This window comes from Danaus plexippus, chromosome 8 (genome assembly GCF_018135715.1).
Source record: "Danaus plexippus chromosome 8, MEX_DaPlex, whole genome shotgun sequence".
In the NCBI taxonomy this organism is placed as follows: domain Eukaryota; kingdom Metazoa; phylum Arthropoda; class Insecta; order Lepidoptera; family Nymphalidae; genus Danaus; species Danaus plexippus.
In genome coordinates, this window is record NC_083542.1 from 1,332,136 (window position 1) to 1,355,108 (window position 22,973).

Sequence of the window (22,973 nt, forward strand, 5' to 3'; positions counted from 1 at the left end):
TACTCTTTGACAATAATATACAAAGACAATGCTTCAAATAAGTTACTTTTATATATTTAGTACTCGTTGTTGGCAAAATTTTCCTGTTTTACATATAGATTGAAATTAAAATAGGTTTAGCAATGTATATGTCATTGAAGTACTTTTACACTCATTTTAATGTACACACGATTCCTGTGTGAATGAAGCCTTAGCGTAAATTGAATGAAGTGTACGTTTTTTAATCAACATTGAATTTTTATTCAAGAATGGTTTCGGTGTTTTTGTCGTATGAATGTTAGTTGTAAAGAAATGCTTCAAATATTTATATTGTTTAACACGTACTTACATGTTATAATTGAACGAGTTCATTACAGCTTACCTTTCAATGAGTTACGAATATATTTTAAGGAAACATTAAAAGTTTTATTTCATGAAAGTTTTGGTTATAGAAAAGAAAAACATTGAAATATTTTGTACGATTGAGTTAGATAGCTTAGAACCTTTTCTATGATTCAGAAATTTTTGTACCTAATCTTAGGTAACTCATAAACTACTGTATTATGTACAGTTTATTATTTAAGCCCGTGACACTTAGTATTTAAGCCGATAGTGTGTCTCTTATAATATTAAAGGTTCCTTAGCTACTATTAAAAATGGCACTTTTCCAATTTCGGTTCCATAAAACTATTAACTACGTTGATACTACCCGAACAATTCGAACTTGTGGTACGGCTATTGTCCTCGTGATGGTTCGTGAAGTAAAACCGTTTGCGACAAAACTATGTAAATAAAGTAAATAACTTATCATAATATATCAATGGATTGAATAAATAAAATTATGATTTAACACAAAAAAAAAAAAAGTTTTTCCTAATGAAACTGTTTAATCAACCTTCACATTGCATTATAATGAAGCACTCACAACGTATATTTGATGGCATACGTTGATACCCGTTATTAATTAAAAGAACGTTTTTATTTACAATTTTTAAAACACATAAAAAGTACAAAAACGATATTGAAATGTATGAACATTCGTTCTGAAAACTGTAATTATTTGACAGAAGTCAAGTTCGGAAACGAAAAATTTAATTGCAGTCGCGCTGAATACCTATTGAATTATAAATTTAGATCGCTTTAAGTACGTAATAATGAAAACGTCAAATTAAATATTTATAATACATAATAAAAACGCTCGTACAGCGATGTACTGCAATGGAAACGACGGATAATATGAATTAATTAAGTGTTCAATCCTCAGAACTGTAACGACCTAAGCAGCTGACGGCAGTAATATTATACATGTAATTAAAATATCACTTTATTTCTTACAATTGAAACAACATATTGGTTATATAAGAGCAACCGTTGGCGTGGCTCCCGGTCGTTCATGAAGCGTGAGGTCTTTTCCATACCTCTGTAACAGTTCTAACACAACCCCATTGGTCCACCCGAAGCCGTCCTGCACCACGTACTCCCCACCACCACCCTCGTGCCCTGGATGCACTGCACTGTACTTCTCAAACATTTTCTGCCAGTTGTTATAACCTATGTAATTTGATCGTATCCATACACCAGCTAGCTCCTTCGCCAACTTCCGTGCTTCTACGTTTCCACTGGTGTCCAATGCTCCGATTAAGATACTTTGCATCGGGGGCCATGCATTCGGAAAATCCCATTGTTCACCCGAATGTAGTATGGAGGATGGGACGCCGCCCGGGAAGTTGAGAGCGCCGGTTGATTTGAGATAATTAACCAACAGCAGAGCATATTTATCAGCCTTCGTTTCATTGACAACCTTAGCCCATAGCGGAGTAGCGCAGCTGGGATAAAAATGTTTCCTAGGGGAGCCAGTCTGTGCGTCAAAATCGTACCACACTCCATCTACCTCATGATACATGATATTCTCGATTGCGCTTCTCCAATACCTGGCTAGGCTCCACCATTTCTGCGCCTCTCTCCTGTGTTTCAGTCTGTCATGGAGATCGCCGACGGTTTGCAAGGCACCAGCGAATATGGCATTCAAATCAACGGGTAGGATCCGTGTAGCGTGAACATCAGTCAAGTTTCCAATTGCACCGTCGGCTGACACGAACCAGCGTGATGAGAAGTCCCAGCCACTTTCGGCAGCGCTCTTGATTTCTAAATAAAAATCATCTCGTCTGTCTTCATTAGGGAAGATTCTGGAGTTTGTATAGTCTTCGTAATATGATTCCGGACGAGGACCTCTATCTTTCTTATCCGCTAGATATCTCAGCAGCATAAACTTGTTACCATTGATTTCGACGGTCACTTTCTTTTTGTCTAACCAATAGTATAGTTCTTTTTCCACAGTGCTAATATGTTGTTCTATCCACGCTAGATCCCCTGTTGCCTCGTAGTAGCTGGCTACCATAGCTGCTAGTAAAGGGGGTTGACTTCTCCCTAAGTAATACACACGACTCCCATTCGGTACATAACCATATTTCCCCACTAAATGCAAAAGATTCTCTATCATACCTTTAGCTGTTTTAGTCATGTTGCTGATCATGAGGCCGCGTATCGTCCAAAATGAGTCCCAGTAATACAATTCCTTAAATCGACCTCCCGGTACGATGAATCCGTTCGGCACGTACAAGAAGCTATACTGATCTGGGTTTAGCATTACATCCGATTGTACTTTTCGTCCCAGTTTGGCCCATAACGCAATAACACTCTTAGCAAATGCTTTTAACTTAGGATTAGATATTTGTTCTAAGATTGGTGGATTCGGATCGAAGTCAGGCGGCATCCAATGCTCGAGTTCATTGCCTTCTCCGAAATTTTGATCAACGAAATTCATAAGACGGTCACGTGAAGGTTTATTGTTTGTTTCTTTCATGAGTTTAGCGAAATCGTCCAACGTTTCATTTTCCGTACGCTGTAGCTTAAGGTCAACGAAAGTTTTCGAATCTCGAAAAATTCGCGCGAGTTGTACCGTGTGAAGTAATTCTCCGGAGCAGTATATAGAGGAATTACAGATCGGAGTTGTGAATGCATGAGCATAACTTAACAACCCTAACACGGGATAAAGTGGCACACAACGTAATCTCGACACTAACATATTTCAAGTATAAACGTAGATTTTATAAAAATAAAGCGAACCGATCCGGTAAACGTCCGGCCCGCAACTAATATTATGCACACATCACGCGCCATGACCAATGTGGGTTAACACTCAACACTCAGAACATCCTTGCTTTACATTTCATAGTTGATACAATGCTTTCTCATTCCTGTCATTCTATTTAAAGTCAGAAATATATAGTTGAACTAAAACACAATGTATCATATTTCAGATTTATGAATGTCATTCTGATTTCTGACGTGCATGAAACCAGTTCGGAGTTGATTGACGCTAATTGTCATTACATCGACCAATTACTTAACGCGCATGCGCTATCCGCAACGTTCCGTTATATCAAAGTATTTATTAAATTTTTAATAGAGAAAATTGCTAAACACATGTTTATGTTCCCAATAAATATAGCGATGAAAGTTTACTATGTCTTTAAAAACGTATTTTAAACAAAAGTTCACATTTAAACAGAATTGAACGCAATGTCTTTTTAAATGTATTTTTTTAGCAGAATCGATTTAAACAAAAGCTTAAATTTATTAGTAATTGCTTATCACTGGATTTTAAGAAGTTTTGTCTTTCAATATCCTCATCTTTAAATATTTAAATTTTTATAAAGTTTCTGCAAGCTTTAATAACCACAGTTTCTTTGTATTTTTATTTATCTCCATTTAATGACCACTTCCTATAATGTCCGAAATGTACTCTTTATTAATTAAGCGTTCGGAGCTTTATTCTAATATTTAAATTAATTTTTTAATAAAAATATTTGATGTCTAACCTCAAAACTTGTCATATTTCTATTATTGAAGTAATAAATTTATTTACATTTAATGAAAATATACTATTTGTATTTTATGATTACAGGTTAAAAATTAATCAGAAAATTAAGGAAAGTTTTTGTTACAATACCAACTTTTTAAAGGAATGTGGAGCGTTGTTGATAGATTGATTGTATGTATTTAAACATGATTTAATATTTTACTTGAATTATATACCATTAAAAAAAACAAAATATAACCATAGCCTTTATTACGGTAACTGGTCGGAATGACATGAATTTTATATAAATAAATATAACAAAATCAATCAAAATATACAAGTTCTTAAATTATTATAACTATAATAGGAAAAAATATTTTTATATTCACTTTGAATTTTTAAGGATTACATGGTTTATAACAATTAAATAAATTTAAACTAATATAAGACTGTAATACTGTTTGCTGATATTGTTAATGATTCTCTATTAACAGAGAGAACGTACAAAAATTGAAAATTTGACACAATCAATAGATTTTACATTTAATAAGGGAGTCGTTTTAGAACGCATCACGTCAAAACAAAATGTCCGTCACGATGTCTGCAAGTCGATATACAATCGAAAATATAAGATACAGTTATAAAATATGTCCGAAAATATACTTAAATTTTAATTACACAAATATCTAGTGCTTACATTATAATTCATATGTACATACGTTTTATAATTTTTCACATACATATTAAAACTACTTATTTGATAATAAATGCCTTTTTAGTTAGACAAACAATAAATAAGGCACCGAAATGGAAATTAATCTATTAGTATGTATTTATATACAATTGTCAGAAGTATATTTTTTAAGTATAATGGCACTTAAAAACAAAATTTAATACCTAATACATTTTTCGCTCTCAAACGATTGAAAAATATCTATATGTAATTGATATCTACACACTTCGTAAACTTTGTAAATTTTAAAGAAAACTATAAACATATAGAATTTAAACAAAAGGATTGCGTCATTAGAATAAATGAAGAAATATTAGCGAAAAACTAAATAAATTAAGAAAATAATATTTTTAAGACAATGGTTAGCTTTCAGATTTGTTTTTTTTTGATAAAAGCTCTGTAGATTTCTGTGGCTGTGAGTCATAAGGGAGTACTAGAAGATAGTCATCACTTTTGTCATACAAAGTCATTCGATGCCCATATTTTGCAAGGAACTCCAATATTACCCCATTGGACCATCCAAAACCTGTCTGAACAGTGTATTCACCTCCACCTCCAATCCGGCCGGGGATTTCGACGTCATACTTTTCGAATAACTGATTGGTTGCATTAAAGCCTTTGTAGCACGCCCTAACCCACGATTGAGCGATTTCAAAGGCCACTTCTAACGATTCTTTAGTTTCCAAAGCCTCCAGAGCATTTACTACTATACTGACTAGAGGTGGCCAAGCATTTGGAAAGTCCCATTGCTCTCCACTTCGAATCAAAGAAGCTGGTACTCCACCAGGATAATCGATACCGTTTGAATTTTTGAGCCATTGGAGAATGCGTTTAGAGTTTAAATTAACAAAACTTTTGTTGGCTACTTTCATCCACAACGGTGCAAGGTTACTAGGGTAGAAGTACTTTCTGTGGCGATTATATTTCATATCCCAATCGTACCAAATTCCGTCCTCTTTGTTCCAGAAGACTTCTTTTATATTGTAGCGCCACTGTTTGGCCAAGTAGGCCCAGTGACTACTCTGGCGATAGTTTAGAAGTAAAGCTTGGAAGTGAGCCATGTTATCTAGAGCATTCGCAAATATTGCGTTTAGGTCAACGGGTATAAGGTAGCTGGTGTTGATTGTTGAGAGATTTCCTTTATTCTCTCCGTCATTATTAATAAACCAACGAGTCGAGAAATCCCATCCACTTTCAGCGGCACTTTTTATTTCTGTATAAAAACTCTGCTGAAGTTCCTGAGTTTCAAACATTCTTGAGTCCTTGTAATCTTCGTAATACGACTCGGGTCGTGGACCTTTACTAGGTGCGTAATATCTCAGAAGAGTGTAAGTCGCGTCACCAACATTAAATGTAACCAATTGCGTGTCTAGCCAATATCTCAACTCTTGTTCAAGGACGTCTACATTTTTCTTAAGGAATTCAAGATCATCCGTTGCTTTTATATAAAGTGACATCATTGCTGTCAATAGAGGAGGTTGACTTCTTTCTTGGTAGTACCATCTACTACCGTTAGGAACGTGGCCAAGTTTCTTTACCAATTCTATGAGATTTCCTATAACTCCTTTAACAGTGTCTTCCATACCACTGACAAGAAGACCCTCTATAATCCAATAGGTATCCCAATAGTATAATTCTTTAAACCTTCCACCAGGTATGATAAATCCATGAGTCACAGGGATGAAGCTGAAGCGTTCTGAATGTTCGAAAACGACGGACTTGACTTTTCTACCGAGAGTCGGCCAAATGTCGTTAATATTTTGTCCCATTTTTCTAAGATTATCATCGCGCACACCATTCAGGAATGCTGGGTTTTTATTAAAATCTGTTGGTATCCATTCCTCCAACTCCCCAATGGAGTCAAAATGATCGTCGACGAATTTTTGAATCTGATCTCGGGAAGGATTATCATTAGTTTGGTTTAAAAGAGAATCGAAGGCAGCTAGAATTGAATCGGGTTCATCTCGCATTTCGAGATCAACAAATGTTTTCGAATCTTGATATAATCGGGCCACCTGAACAAAATGCAGCAATTTACTGTCGCAGTAGACTGGCTTGATGCAAGATGGCGGCAGTTCGTGTGCTAAAACTGCCGAAAAGCACACGAGCGTCAGTAGAAGCAACTTCATCTGAAAGAAAGATATAGTTATTTCATTATATTGTTCGAAATTCAAATTTAAAGAATGAATATAGCTTTGTTATATATGTTTGTATAAATTAGTGTAATTAATTACTTCGAATAGAAAATCAATTTTATGTTTATTTTTCCATTTATCGTATCGCAATTTTCTTTAAGATATTAAACATATTATATTACAAATTATATTTACGAGTCAAAGTTCTATATAATTCTGGTAGGTTTATTGTATATTTAGATTTGCGGTTTTTTTCATGTAGATTTTTAAATATTATTGTTTTCAGAACAGAAGAACCATCGTGTGATCATTTGTTTTTAAAAATAATACTTCTTTGAAGTCGTATTTGTATAACAATTATTTTTAAAAATCGACGTAGTGGCTTACTCAAAACAGTAAAAAGATCAGTATGCTAACTACAAATGTTGCATCATCAGTGTTTACGGACCTTTAGGAGTTTCTCATTCATTAATCTTCGCACATTAAAGCCTTAACGTAAACTATGAAATCGGCAATAGCCTCTTTGTATGTAGTGTGATTATCTGAACTTTTGATAAGGATACTATATGGAAGTCATTTACGAATAAGTGATATAACATTAGCATTTAGCACACGCACAAGACACCGTGGAAAGTATATAATGTATTCAGTATGAAGGTAGATAAGAGTTCACAGACCACGAGAAAGGTATAAAAACGCAGTAAAATGTGATAATGCATCAATGTTACGAATAAATACTTAAAAGTGAGATATATAAAATTTTATTGAAACGTATAAATGAAATTAAATATTCGACAAACTTGTCTGTAGTTAGTACTTAATACTAAAAATATACTTAGTTCTAATATCTGTAGATATAATAAAATCGTTCAAGGGGTCAATTCTGTGCATTGAAAATAAATGAGAATAAATCCCTATTGGGGTATTCCTAGGAGAAGCAGAAGACAAAGATATGATTTTTGAAAATTTTGTCTGTCTGTCTGTCTGCTGTACACTTATAACTTAAAAACTACTGGACGGATTTCAATAAAATTTCATAGGGGGGTTGCTGATCACCTGATGCAACATTTAGGGTACCTTTTACCACGGGAAACTGGCTCCTTCACATGGGAATATTTTAAACTACTTTGAACCAAACTTATGTAAAGTTACTAGTTGTTACATTTAATGGGTTTAATAATGACATGTTGTATTTAATTAATGTACTAATTTCCGAGGGAAAATTCAACCCAATCGGCCCAGTGGTTTAAAAGTTTTTATACCAATGACACCGCCACCTACCGGAATCAGTTGTAATCATCCCGAAAGCTAATTAAATACATATACAAGATAATTAAATCATATACAATGCGATTAAAATTTTACAAAAGTTGCAAATTTTAAATTGTATTTAACAGGAATTAAAAATCGATAGACAGGTAAACGCCATAGAAGTAAAGTGTATTTTGGGACCATGCCGACAACAGTGTCACCTACCCGGTCGAATAGTAATTATCATTTAGAACTAACTCAAAACTCTGCTACTTATATAGATAATATTTCAGCCAAATCAACCAGCCGTTTAATAGTTTTCATACCAATAACAGCGCCACCTACCGGGTCAAGCTGTAATCGTCCCGAAAACTAAAGAAATACTTATAGGTTGTTTTATCCCTCGAATTCCGCTTATACTAAATAACTATCCGTTTCAGTTTATTCGTTTTGTACTACGGTACTTTTTCTACGCGAACAAAGTCGCGGGCATAGCTAGTAAATAATATAATTATAATAATTAAAAGCTTTTGCGATCTAAAGAGTCTGATAACAAAAATACTAATTTTTTTTTACCTGCACGTGACAATACGTACGTGACAAATGGACTTAAATTTACTTACCTACGCTTTACTTTGAAATACAATTTATTCAGATATATAAAACTAAAATAGTTCTTTATTTTTGATTCCCAAACCATAGCCAAAATGAAAGGGAAAGGAGAGTATTCATGATGTTCAAGATTTTTATGTCCTCGTTTTCGTGTCGTCAGGAAAATCGTTAATTAAGTTAATCGGTTAAAACAAAATAAATGATATGACAAACATATATCTGATACCTCTTATGTGGCATCATATATGTTTTTAGGATTCAATTTTTACTATTTAATTTAAAAACAATATGATAAAGCGCCCTACAAATGTCGCGAGTCAATTCGGTCATCCGCACGTTTAATGTAACAAAGAAAATACTTGACTGAAAACAAAAAAAAATTAAACTTGTCTTTTATTGATTAAAAAAAAACCTTAAAAAAAGATCTATAAGTCACAATGACATTTCAAATCTAAAGTGACTTAACTTTTGACATTTTAAAATGTCCTTAACCTTACAAACTAATAGACTATAGACGTTAATAATAATTATTATTTATAAGTAAAGACAATTGCACATCTTTATTTCTTATACGAGTATGAGATGTCATTGTGCTAATTGGTATTTTTTTTTTATATTTAAATGTATGTACATTGTACATAGCTTTCATAAAAGAATTGCACCAAAAGTGTTTTTATTTTTATTATATGTATAAAAAATGTATCCATTTTTTCTATTTTGTTTAAGTGGTAGCAAAATAACTGGCTGGCAGTCTATTAATTTTTTTTTGTCCTTATCGTCAAGCAATTACCTACTTCTCTTTTTTCTTGGTTATTATTTTTTTTTGAGACCTCGACCTTTACGAGCTAATCAGTGATCACGTTTTTAGAAACGTACCATATTTGAGATAACAGTGTATTATTAATTTGATATATTTATAATATATATTTGAAAAAAATACAATGATAATAGATTTATTTAAATTTATCAAATTTTTAGACATTAAAGAAACAAGACGCGTAACAAATCATCTAATACATTCGTGATGGGGTCAAAAGGTCGAAATAGATTAAATTACTTTGAACTTAGACCCTAAAAGCTAAAACTATTGAATTGTCGGAGTTTCTTATAAATTATAATTGATACCAGATAAATATCTTTTATACGCATGTTATTAATATGATAATGATTTTTATATATATATTTTTTTATATAATTTTATATTAACATTAATTATTTACGACAATTTAAAATGTTCGTACACTGAAGCTCTATTACTTATTTTGGGGGAGTTAGTTATCTTAGAATATACTTCGTTATGTAACCGATGTATGTAAGGAAATAAATTAGGATATGTTTATATTTTACATATAAAATTATTGGACATACGTTAAATTATGTATGATATTATAAATAAATAGGTCCTTCAAATGAAATAAATAGATTACGGAGTCAGTCAAGTGATGTTTGATTAGGCACAAACGTTACTTCCTCGTCACATATTTTTACTGTCTTTGAAAAAAAATAAATACATTTTGCTACAAAATAATTGCAGCGTAATTTATCATGACGTACAGTTTTTTCACCACCACCTTGAGCTGTAATTAGTTAGTTAAGACTCACAACTGAAATTTGATTTTTGTTGAAAGAGGAATTCTTAAAATAAATACTTTGTTTCTCAAATATTAGCATCTATTATTAAATTGCGCCATGAATAAATATATAGACATTTTTAGAACTCATTTTATATTATCCAATTATGCAGATAAAATTATATTATCTTACACCTCTTAAAATCTACTAGTTATTTGATTTTATCTGTGTCAAAATATATGAACAAATTTTTATCTGTGTGAACATTCGCGGAAGGCTTTTAATACCGAATGCAAAATACGGTTTATATAATGTATTATGTGAAATAAAACAGCTGTGTCCAAGATACTTCCAGCAAACCTATTTCATGGATCCAAACGTTTCAAGTGCCGTGTTCATGGTCGCGTTCACGGAAGATAAGATAAGTGTGTCAGGTTTGATTATTTATCATATATCCATGGATAAAACAGAGTCCAAATAATACTAAGAATAAACATACTACCTTTAGAACTCAAGTAATTATATGCGTATAAATTATATGAAGGGCAAAATTGTAGGATAATTTTTTACTCGTCTATCACATGTCGCATTACGTCCGCGTTTGTTATTTGTGTTTTAATCAGTGATTTGATTGAATATTGTGCTCAGTTTTTAACAGGCTTTTATCATCTGAGTTATTGTATTTATTACATATAACAAATATCCAAATTGGTGTTTCATTATATTTGGGTTTTCCAATATCGTTCCTATATTATAAAATTAAACTTAACGGAACGTGCCCAAACTAACTTTCTCATCCATAATGTTCCCATAAAACCGCATCAAACTTTTTTTCTTGTAAACAAAATTAATTATTACGTCAAAGTCTGGAAGTCCAGTCCAGATTTACTTCGATTTTTTTTTTATTATTTTATGCAACATACTCCCGAAGATTCAGATGCAATGAAAATTTTCATCTCGTCTGCCCGTGATCACGGTTGCTACAAAGTAACCTAAACGTTGGAAATAGATAGCTTAAAATAATAAGAAATGCGTAGTTAATCCGAAAATATTAGTTTTATTATAGTCTTAAATATCTTTATAAAAGGGAAAAATTTTGTATTGAGTTAAAAACCTTACACTTCCTATTTGTTTTTCAAACTTTTCACTGCACTTTCACTACAATTACAAAACGGAACAATAGCTATAGTTAAATTAACAACAAATAAAAGTACAGTCAGACAATATCGTCATAATATTTATCTTGTTAAAATATCACTAATTGTTTGAACATTTTTTTTTATTATATAGGAAAAATTATGACAGCCATTTTCATTTGGTTCGCCTTAAATACTTTACTTATTAGAAGAGCTATAAAAGCTAAGTACCCATTGTCTCAGATCACGTATTCTCATTCCACCTAAACAAATATTATAAGTATCGGTTAGATGAATGTATTTCCTAACAATAAATATACAACATATTGTTGTTTTTGAAAAGCGAAAAGAAATAAAAATACTCCAACGTATCCTGACATTCGTCTTTAATTTATAAGAATTTATTGCGGTTTTAGTGACTGTAAGTAGTAAGTCAAAAAGACGAGTGAGACACTTAAAACGCGTTCGATAACAGAATCGTTGACTAATTCTTTGGAATTTAATTGAAGTAAAGAGCGAAGAAGCGAAGGGCAAAACACTTCAATGTGCAACGGTTACTTCACTTCACTTATCGCTAGTCTTTGATAAATTTTGTTAACAAAGACGGAGACGTTCCCTGGATTTGAGCATTCGATTTGAATTCCATTTTCTTTCTTACATATAGGCGATTGTATAAGCAGTCGAAAGAAGAAATTCCTGAATATATTTTTTTTGTTAGTCAAAACTTTGAAAAAATAAATATATATATAATTTTATATTAAGTGAAATCTATATACAAATAGCGATCTGCTGGTTTGCCTCTAATGGGATATCACTTGTCCGTCTATTCTATAATTAACAGTGCAATAAAATAATATATATTTATATAAGTTTATATATAATACTGTTTTAGTGCTACAAGCACTGCAAGACATAGATTTTAAGAATATTAAAATTGTCGTCTTATTTTAGTCTGTGGCAACCGAAATAAAACAGTTTAATATAACCTATCTCTGTTTTAAATAAATTATAAATGTTTTTCTAAAAAATAACTTTAAGCCGTCTTTATATTAGACAATATTTTTTATGTGGAACATAAGTTAGAGTTTTGAGTTTTAAAGTCCATCATTATTTCGATCGTTACAAATCACCTGACGGGACCAAACGAAAGATTACTTTATTACTTTGTAACTTTATAATAAGAACGAGGAAAAGTAAACAGTGTAAGTTTTCCTTATAAAAGATTATAGATAACAAACTATAGAAAATAATTGTTTTAGGACGAAATAAAATAAAACCTAGCGGTTTGTTAGATTTAATGGCATACTATTATGAGAGTATTGTCTACGGTCTAATGACGAAGAAGCATATTAGTACAAGCTGTTTTACAGTTCTGAAAAACAAGCGACAATTCTTCATGACACTCATCAGTGTATGCCAATTTGTATTTTAACTCTATAACAATAAAGCCTATTTTAAATATCATAGAAAGGCTTTAACCTGAAACCTTATACATTTGACTTGTTCTTTCTTTATATTTATATATGATTTACATACAAAATAATAAATTACACATTCGGATGGGTGTGTAGCCTCGAAAATTAGAAGGTCGTTATATTTTCCTCCCAGAACATGTAGGATATAAACACATTATGGAGTGAATTACTAATGCGTATGATTCAATTTTAGATGTCTCCTAATCATTGCAAAAATTATGGGAATTGGTAGATAAATTAAATATATATATATATATAAATTTATTGTAAGATCGGAACATTTGATAACTATATTTAAATGTATGTCTTACAAGTTACAATATACACCAAAAAAAAACTTTCGAATTTCGAAAAAAATATTAAAATACATTTTCATTTTGATGTCTAAGTTTTTTTTTTATTTCAGAAATAATATTAGACTATAGTACCATGTTTTTATAACAGAATGTCAACAGTAGGTATAATTTTTAAGTGATTTTCAAATTATAATCACCACAGATAAAAAATATGATAAAAATAATACGGAAATTAAAATATTCTTATTAAAAAGGGTTTTCTCAACATACAGACGGACGCAACGTTTACTTCTATATAAATATCTCGCTGATAAAATAACAAACAATGTAAGCAAAGCAACTCAAGCTGAAATAATTATAACGCAATTCAAATCGAGCGTCTCAATGTAAAAATACATAACGCCAATGTTCACACGTCTGACAAACGTGTAGAAAAAAATGTTACAATTGAAATCTGTTGTCGTTCTTAGGTGGTTTTGTGAACGACATATTTGAATGTTTTAGACCAACGCAAAAGTATGAAATAGATTTTCCCACAATATCTTAATTGGGTCATTCGTTTTGAAATAACCAAACTTTATTTGAAAAATACAATTCAGCATAACTTTTAGGTTAGGTACGTAAAAAAATGTCTTAACTCGCTTGAGGAAAACTAAAAGAAATGAAAGAAATATCACTTAATTGCATTATTATAGTGTCTAATAAAGATAAGGTTGGATGAAGGGTGGTTTTGAGAATGTAATTTTACGTACAAATAATACCGAACAGATTTAAAATTACGCGTAATCAGTCTTTCTTAAGTCTCAAACTATCTCCTTACCAAATTACATTTAAATCTGTTCAGTAGTTTAGACGTAAAAGCGATCGGCCCACCTGAATTTTCCCATGAATATGCGTCATTTTCCCGGGGTAAAAAGTAGCGTTTGTCTTTTCTCTGGTATCAAAATATCTCCCTACCAAATTTCGTGCAAATTGTTTCAGTAGTTTAGGCGTGATTGAATAACAGACAGACAAACAGACAGAGTTACTTTCGCATTTTCAATATTAAGTATGGATAAACATAGTCGAAAATTTGTAAAGCAAATATTTTAATAAAGATGAATAAAATTGATTTGAACCCTTTAAAATATATGCATATACATATTTAGTACAACGAAATGTGTAATGAACACGAGAGAGATTAAAGCTATTCGTCCTTCATGGCTGAATTACTGGAATTTTCCTACTATTTTTTAATATTGTATTTAATACTTCATTTGTATATATATTAAATAATAACTATTTACAATAAATACTAAAAAAAACAATATATTTCAATTAAAATATGTTACCAGTGCAAAAAAAAATTCTTTTTTTTTTAAATAACAAAACTATTTCCAATGCAGAATTTCGGTATTTGATTTATTCTCAGGTTGTAATATTTTTTATTACGTGTTCCTGAACTATCAGTATAGTTTGTCAAGATGTTGAATAAGTTACATCTCCTTCATTGTAATACAAAGTATCTATTCCGATATCTGCTAAACAAAGAAACACGATCAATAATAATTTCATCGCAAAATTTATAGACAGTCTCGCATAACTAATTTGGTTTATAAAAAAATCTGTTTTAACTGTCAATTCGCTTAGTATATAGACAGCTGAACGTGAATACTGAAAGTACTATAGTATCATTACGCAAACTATTTAGATCTGAGATAACACCTTCGGTATAAGTTCATGCAACTCTTTCTAGTGTTACATGACACTGATTGATATTCGAAAGTAAAACGAGATAACTTCACTGTATTGTTATAGGATTACTATTTACAATGTTGCCAGAATTGAAAATAGAAATGTATTATGGAAATTTCACTATAATTATAATAATATTCTTAAAATAGACAATATACAAACAAGTTATAAATTACACAAGCTGTATGAATAGCATAGAATTTCAATATATCACTTCTCAGGTGCATATTTATTTATATGTAATTATATAACGATGTCTAATTTTGCAGATAATGTCCATACAACTACATATTCCTATAATTCTATTAAAACACAATTTATATTTTAACACAAACAAAATAAGAGTGTTAATTGTTTGTAATTCTACTTATATATATTATTTAGTGAATTTAAAAAATGAATTATTATTTAGTGTTACCCTTAAATAAACAGACATTACCCTTAGCGCGGTTTTTTAACCTGTAACTAAATGGCAATAAAATTTTAATTCAATTCGTTGTTATGTTTAATATATCCGAGATTCTAAAATTTCAATAACACTACAGTCTTATAGCATCAATATCAAAACCAATTAACCCTATTTTATCAAAAACTCATACAAATAAAATACAACTAACTTAAATACGCAACACGCTCTCAGTACTAAACTTGGTTGATTTCCTTATTTGCAAAGAATATTGTAATTTAGCGCAACGATATACGAAAATCTGAATAACATAAGATAATGTTATGTCATGAGTTGTCATTAGATGCATATATGACGTGAAATTTTATTTAGAGAATAATAACAAATAAAACTAATAAGGAAATTTTTGAATAACACATTTCTCGCAACAATTAACTCCAGAACTCCTTAGCCTTGACGGCTTACAATGGACAAGGAAAAGCCTTGTAGGCTTTCATCACACAAATCCAAGGAAAAATCTATGAGATCTCATCTCTTATATGTAATTTTTCTACAATTATTACCTGATTATAATTGCAATACTTGTATAAATTATGCTTAGTTATGAGAACAAATGATATTTCGATTTTAGATATTCATACACTGATTTGACTTATTTGACCCTTTGGTTACAAAAATCTCTTTATGCGGGTAAGTTTGAAAAGACATTTTCATGTACCCACAACTAAATATAAATATAAACCGTATGCTTTTATTAAAAGATTAAAACTAAGCGATATTTTATATAAATCATTTCTTTAAGTAAACTCAAGTCTTTAAAAAGCCTTAGGTTTTAAAAGTAAATTATTCTTAGAGCCGCTTTTGATTAGCAAAAATCGCAAGCACGTTTTTAAAAACCTAACAAATAGAATATATGTTAGTTTTGGCAGATTTTAATAAAATATCTATAGCAACATGTTACGTACGCGCTACATATTATAAAATAAATGAACATCGCCGGGGTAACATCGTTGTATAGATAAAATATCATATAACGAGTGACGCTGCTGACTCCGCGGAACGAACACCAAGCCGTGTGAACCAGAAGATTCCTGATACCACACAAGCTATGGAATGGCATTGCTATCCTAACATCGGGGCAATCATGTAGTCTTAGGTATAGGTTATAAGTTTTAATATGTAATTTTTTATTATAATATACATATAAGTATGTTTCGTAGTTTTCCTGGAACCTCCGGTTGCCACCTTATATAATTAACATCAAAATATTACGTTTCAAATTTATTTATTTTTTTGCCATAAGATTGCATACTAAATATCTGTATGCTTAGTCCAAATTCTGTTTCTATGTGTCGATTTATGAGGTAAAACTGATGCTCCTATTTCCTGAGACGACGTAGTTTGAACTAGGCTTAGCTAGGTTATAGTTCAAGTTAGTCCTATGGACGAAGGACTTTCACTTAAACTCTGTATATCAGTAGTAAGTTGAAGACGATTTCCACATAATACGTTATAAAGGAACCTGTCTCTTAATTTCTGCTATTGTTAATAAATTATAACATTATCAAGCGCGTTAAGGACTAAAACCGTCGTGTTATATCGTGTGACTGTTTTATTTATATAATTTATAAATAATATTAGCATATAATTATTTGAAAAAATAAAAGGATGTTGCGCCATTATCGAAGGATAGACAACTTAAAATAAATCAGTTACGAACAACACTCAAAAACTATTTTCTGCCTAAATTGGAGTTTTGTTATGCTTATGTATGTATTAAATTTATTTAAGTCATAAATTAAATAACTTTTATTCTTGAAACAATAACTTTGTTTAAAAAATTAATTGTTTTATAACGTATCAAATCAAAATTAATTTGTAACGTCGCTCATAAATAGTTTATGTTTTTTATTTTCATCAAACATCAATGTTAAATGATGTTAACATTGAAATATATTTGGTTTGATTTATTCATAAAATCGAAGTCAGCGAGCGAAGCTGCGGTAAAAATCTAGTATTCATATATTATATTACAATCGTCCTAACAAAATATGTAACTTAAAAAATATATATAAAACATTCGAAATAAATGTACGTACCTTAAAAACCGTTTAGTTTTCTAATCACTTCAAAAATATTAAATTATCGATGTTAAATTCGACATATTATGATGACCTACAACAATGTGACTCGCTCGGCGGTCCGAGAGCTACTGGTTTTATTTGGCGTTGCGCGTGCGCAGGACAAACAGGTTGTCAAGTAAAAGCTTCAAATTTATTAACACCAGAACATTTCGGATCAACTAATTATTCGTTACTAGTATATAAAACCTCAAATTTTAATATTTAATATTACCTCAATAATACATCATTAAGATATACATAGATTCAGTTCAAAGTCAACTCATTAGGTCTATCTCTTGCCCTTATTTTTACTTCCGTATATGATCGTTCATTAGTTCTTCTTCTGAATTCTCTTATCATCCTTTCCTTCTTAGAAGCCTTTCTTTTCGAGGACAGTGACGGATTTTTCATGTAGCAAGGATTTTCATTTGAATGAGCTCTTCTCATTTAGGTTTTTTTTTTAAACGCACTCATGTTTGTTAAGAGTGCTATTTAAGTAAATAGACTCGTCAGTACTTGTTTGTTGAATACACTTGACGCCACAAACTCTTGAAATTATAGTCATGGCTTCTATTGACGGCGTTCCTATAAATGTTATTTAGAATTTACACCAAAATTGGAGGATCTTCTAAATAGTTTCGTTCAGAATCCGCGTTTCATTAAACAGTATCGTAATCCCAAGTTTCCGTCCCCAGACTACATACATAACTAACAGTTTTTCATTAACAAAACTTCTCACATTATAGTATTGACGTAGTTTATTGAGTATTCCTTATTAGCTTGTGCTAAGCATACTGTAAAATAAGGTTTGACGTTTGTAACATTCAATAACCTTGGAAGCCTATAATGTTAATTTATTATTATCTTAGAGCTTAACATAAGTCAGATCTGCACATAAAACATTATATCTTTATGAAAATCATATTAAGTTGTCAAATTTAACATAAATATTAATAAAATAGCAACCCAATGAAATTCTAATTACCTACATATAATGAAGGACTTATTAGTTATTTTCCGACCTTATTCTTTGCAAAACAAATACTACCTGATTTTTTAAATATTTTTCATTTGAATGCGGGCTTTATTCCATGTCAAGATAATCGTATCTTTGAAACAGTCTCCTGAATTCTGATGTTTTAATATCACCGAAATATTTTGCATGAATTGCTGAATCGATAGGGAAAAGTTTGGAATAGAATAAAAAGAAGTATCGCGATCCTTGAGCTGTTGTTTAAAAAGACACGATTCTATAAGTCGCGAAATATGTTTAGTTTCTTAACCGACTCCAATGATGTGACTTAAAACTTATTTTTAAACAAAATGAACAAGTCTAGGTTTTCTGATTACAGTAAAAGAAATGTTCAAGACCAAAATGTGTAAAATTTTTTCTGAGAACTCCTGGTATTGGAACATCATCTTTATATGCAATAATCATGGAATTTTAAGTATTAAAAGAAGCCGTCCTGGCGACGCTGTCAAAGCCATAAGGCCTAACAGCTGCAGTGAAATCGAAAAAAATATAACGAAGTGAGTTTTACAGTTAACAAAAAAAAAAAATTGCTCTTGGAGTCCATCAGCGCGGAAGAAGTGAAACTTCGTTATGTTGGAATGAAAACAAAGGGGTAGAATTTGATTTTTAAGCAATTTTTTGTGTTTTTTTAAGGAAAAATTTTATTAATATTACTTTCACAATTGATTGCCTACATGCATTCGAGCGACACGCATTCCTTCTCGCTCTGTTTCCTTCTATCCCCCCCCCCCCCCCCAGGAACGTAAAACGCTTAACGCAACCTTGTTGGAAGTCGTATGAGAATTTTCACTACAAAAACTATTTTCTGACGGCTCATTCAATAGATTGTAAAACATCGGTAATTACTTTAAAGATTGCTAACAATTAACAAATTACACATTAAAGTTAGTATCGTCACACTACGTAAAAATATACAAATTGTTTAATTTAATTAAATATCTACATAATCATTAAAAAGTTGACAAACGAATACAGCATGTCAACATGTTTCAATATTAAAAGAAAACTTTAATATTCTTATTTGGAATAATTAAAAAAAATGTAGACTGTTAGAACTTTTTCTAGAATATACGAAAGATAACAATAGACTGACAATTTTCTCATAAAAGTAAGATTTTTTTTGTCTAGTTACAACAATAAACATATGTACTTTCAAAGGATTTAGCCTTTCGGATATGAAAGCCTATTTATTTATAATTAATTATAATACAATAATAATAGCCCTTACCAATAATATAAATACCCACTACATTCATATAATGACTTAAACAAGTTTTATAATCATATTAGCCGCGTTTTATCTTCATAACAATTACATGTTTTTACTTTTGCTGTATTTATTTGTCAATTTTTATTATTTTTCTCATGTATGTTTTTCAATATAATTGTTACTTTGGTATGAGGGTTCTTATCATGAAAATGTAAATATCAGTATATTTATTTTATTAAATGACATTCAGTTCATGATATCCCGTAATTATTGAGGACATTAACATATATTTAAAATATTGGTTTACAGCTAATGATTAAATAACCTCAATTTCAGTTTAATTTTCGTTATAAAAAGAGGAAAAAAGTATGTATAAACGAGTCGAAATCTTCACGTCATTTTAAAATGTCATATGTCAAATCATAAGTGAAAAATATAGTATAATAAAAATAACAAAAGCAAAATTATGAACTGTATTTTGATAGTTAATTCCCAGAATAATAAAAAAAGGTCTAAAGCTTTGCACCGTTAATATAAGGTAAAATATGATTTTTTTTTTTTACTTATAATCTTTATACTTTAAAAAAATACTGCCCAGAACTGCCTCATAAAAAAATTAATTGATAGTAAATATAACAAGATAATTAATAAGTTTAAAAGGCCCATAAAGACAAATGTATTATTTTTCCTGTACTTGTACCGGGTTTTATAACCATCATCATAAACAAAGTTTTATAAATTATTTATTGCATTTTTAGAAAAAAAAAATTAGGATATTTTTAGGTATGTCGTTGAAGAAATTAGTTCTAATTTTAACTAGATGACAAATAAACGGGTGTTTATTATGTAAACTGTTAATTTTAACACAGGTTTCATCTATAACATTCACGGAAACATAACATAAGCATTGTGATTTTAAATTAAGAATAAATAATGGAATAAAGTGACCAAATCTCTCACGATGAATTATATTTTTTTTTATTCGACTGTATCATAATTATTGTTCAAAATCTTAAATATAAAGCTGTGATTAAATATCTGATATTTTATAACAGATTATTTATGTTTTTATAATACCACAGATAATAATTTTAATTTCTATTTTGTCGGTAAGTATATGTACCGAATTCTAAAATCTTAAATTCATATAGCATTATTTAGGTTTTCTATGAAAGGAATTCAGGAAGATTTTTTGTTAAATTAAGGTTATTTTACTGTTTCTTTTCTTCATTAATAATATATGAGTACTTCGCTGTATCTGAACTTTTGTGATACCGTATTGCGTTGGTTCGATAGAGTAATTCATAGCACTGGCTGATCGTTGTTGTGTTTTGTAATAGGCACTTTTACATCAATCTCTTTATTATTCTTTCTGAAACATTATACTCCCCTGATTAAACTCATTGTTAGAAAGATTTTCTTCTGTGATCATTTGCAAGACGAGACATATAAAAAAATATGCGTTTTTTATCTGACTACTGTTGATGGTCTGTATATATGTTATTCTGCTGTACGTGTGTCACTGAACTGCTCCTAACCGTTGGACCGATTTGTATGAATTTTTTGATTTCATTTGTGTGGCGCCCCAGATTGTTAAGATTCACAAATCAGACCGGCAGATGGCGTTGCAGTCGGTATATAGGTTAATTAAAGTGAAAATGCTACTACGTCAATTACTATATATACATATAATATATATACATATATATATATTGCTTTAAAACACTTTATACATTTCTCTCTGACCGCAAATCTGATGTTCACGCGGACGGAGTAGTGGTCAAAAACTAATATATATATACACATATATATATATTGACAATTAATAGTGGGTTTATCCGCTTAAACGACATGAGGACTTGTTAACTCAAAATATAATAAATGAAATTTCCTTAAAGGAAAACAAAAGCGTCATGTGGCGTTTACATTACTAATTAAAACCACACAACCATTAAGATTCGTTTGACCATACCAGTTGCTTATACGAATTTATCAATAAAGACGAAACCTCTCAGCATTCCATGGATTCACCGTGCGGGTGCGAGTCTATCGCGTTGCAGGGAGAGGGGCGTCAACAGTGCCTGGGACTTGCGACCCAGGTTAAGGGGCTGTTAAGGCAATAAAATAAAAACAATGAACGTGCAAGAAATTTGGGATATATTTAAATAAAAAACAAATTTAATAGAACTTATTTATTTTATTTCTAAGCTGGCTGGTTGTCGTAACCGAGCTTCCGAAGATCCTTTGATACCATAGTGACTCTCATGCCGACTGTACCGTACGACTCTGTTTTTAATACTGAAACAGTTAAATTAGGACTTAGTTTAGAGCTTTTTGACATCGGCGTTTATTCGCCGCGTTTTTTAAACGCTGATGTAGAGACTAAAACGCCGTAGATGTCAAAAGTAAAAAGTTGAAACCGTTGTAATTTTTTTTCTATTATAATATTTAAGCCACATAACATTGATAGTTTTAAGACAGTTTGATAGTTTAATTACAGTCGGAGTGGATAACTTAATGAGATAAATAAGTTTAAACTCACAATAATTCTCTTTTCCGCTAGCAAGTATTTTGGGATCGATTAATTCTGGATATCTACCAGTCAGCCAAGCTATCCATTCCCCGAACAGACTAGCCGACCGCGGCCTCACTAGATGAGCCACCAGCTCTTGTGTGCCGGTAACGGCAGGTAAATGAAACAGTGCATAGCCTCGGAGAGAATCGGAGCTTATGAAGTTCCTTGCCCTTACTGATACCACTATTTGAGGCCCTGTATTATATATCAGTAAATAGTAAGGGTCTAAGTTAAGAATTAAATGAATATAATTAAAAAGATTACATAGCTGCCATTATAATGTTAAATCGTTTTCGAGTTTGAGCTTAGTTTTTTTTGTTCATAGATGATTTTAAATTTCCTCAAAAAAGTAAACAACTTAGTTTAACGTAATTTTAAAATGTTTTCTTACATCCATAAATATTAGTGCTTGAAAATGTAATTTCAAGCGGCATATTAAAGATGACTTTTTCGGGATCATTCCCTGACCGCGCCATTTGGCTCGTTCCGGAATTTAAACCAGATAATGGGTCCCAATCCGGACCCCATACTACATCGTATTGAAGATATAGATTCTCATCAAATACACCCGCTGGAAATCTTACATATTCTATGTTGCCATTGAAAGATACCAAAAACTTCGTTACTTCGCCTTCTCTCATTGTTCCTTTATATATTCACAACAAATTGCTTAAAGACAAGGTCACCTTTTTAAGAAAAGCAAAACAAACGTTACTAAGGCAACAGGTATTGCCATATGGTGGATTCCATGTACAGTTTAATATCTTCATAGTGATAAGTTTTTAAAATATATTCTTTTGTATTTAACCAGTTGTTAAATACCTATTATATTAATGTGAAC

The 22,973-nt window shown here is 30.9% G+C and overlaps 2 protein-coding genes across 2 annotated transcripts; both read right to left on the reverse strand.

Moving 5' to 3' along the window:
• Positions 1–1,287: 1,287 nt before the first annotated feature.
• On the reverse strand, positions 1,288–17,428 carry LOC116775833 (uncharacterized). The gene is given in 4 exon segments (XM_032668827.2): positions 1,288–3,057; positions 3,222–3,229; positions 4,932–6,703; positions 17,291–17,428. Coding segments are annotated over 3 exon segments (3,504 nt in total). The 5' UTR covers positions 17,291–17,428; the 3' UTR covers positions 1,288–1,333.
• A 4,306-nt stretch (positions 17,429–21,734) lies between these two features.
• Positions 21,735–22,847, reverse strand: LOC116774099 (B9 domain-containing protein 1). Its single transcript, XM_032666746.2, has 3 exons — positions 22,524–22,847; positions 22,100–22,327; positions 21,735–21,855 (listed from the first exon to the last, which is right to left on the reverse strand). The coding sequence occupies exons 1-3, from the start codon at positions 22,771–22,773 to the stop codon at positions 21,761–21,763; spliced, it is 573 nt and encodes a 190-aa protein (XP_032522637.2). The 5' UTR covers positions 22,774–22,847; the 3' UTR covers positions 21,735–21,760.
• Positions 22,848–22,973: the final 126 nt, after the last annotated feature.

Bases quoted from the DNA above. Each gene is read 5' to 3' on its own strand.
- LOC116774099 (XM_032666746.2), bottom strand. From the start codon at position 22,773: ATGAGAGAAGGCGAAGTAACGAAGTTTTTGGTATCTTTCAATGGCAAC. The intron at 22,328-22,523 runs GTAAGAAAACAT...TATATAATACAG, and splicing joins AAGCACTAATATTTATGGAT to GGCCTCAAATAGTGGTATCA. The intron at 21,856-22,099 runs GTGAGTTTAAAC...TAACTGTTTCAG, and splicing joins TAGCGGAAAAGAGAATTATT to TATTAAAAACAGAGTCGTAC.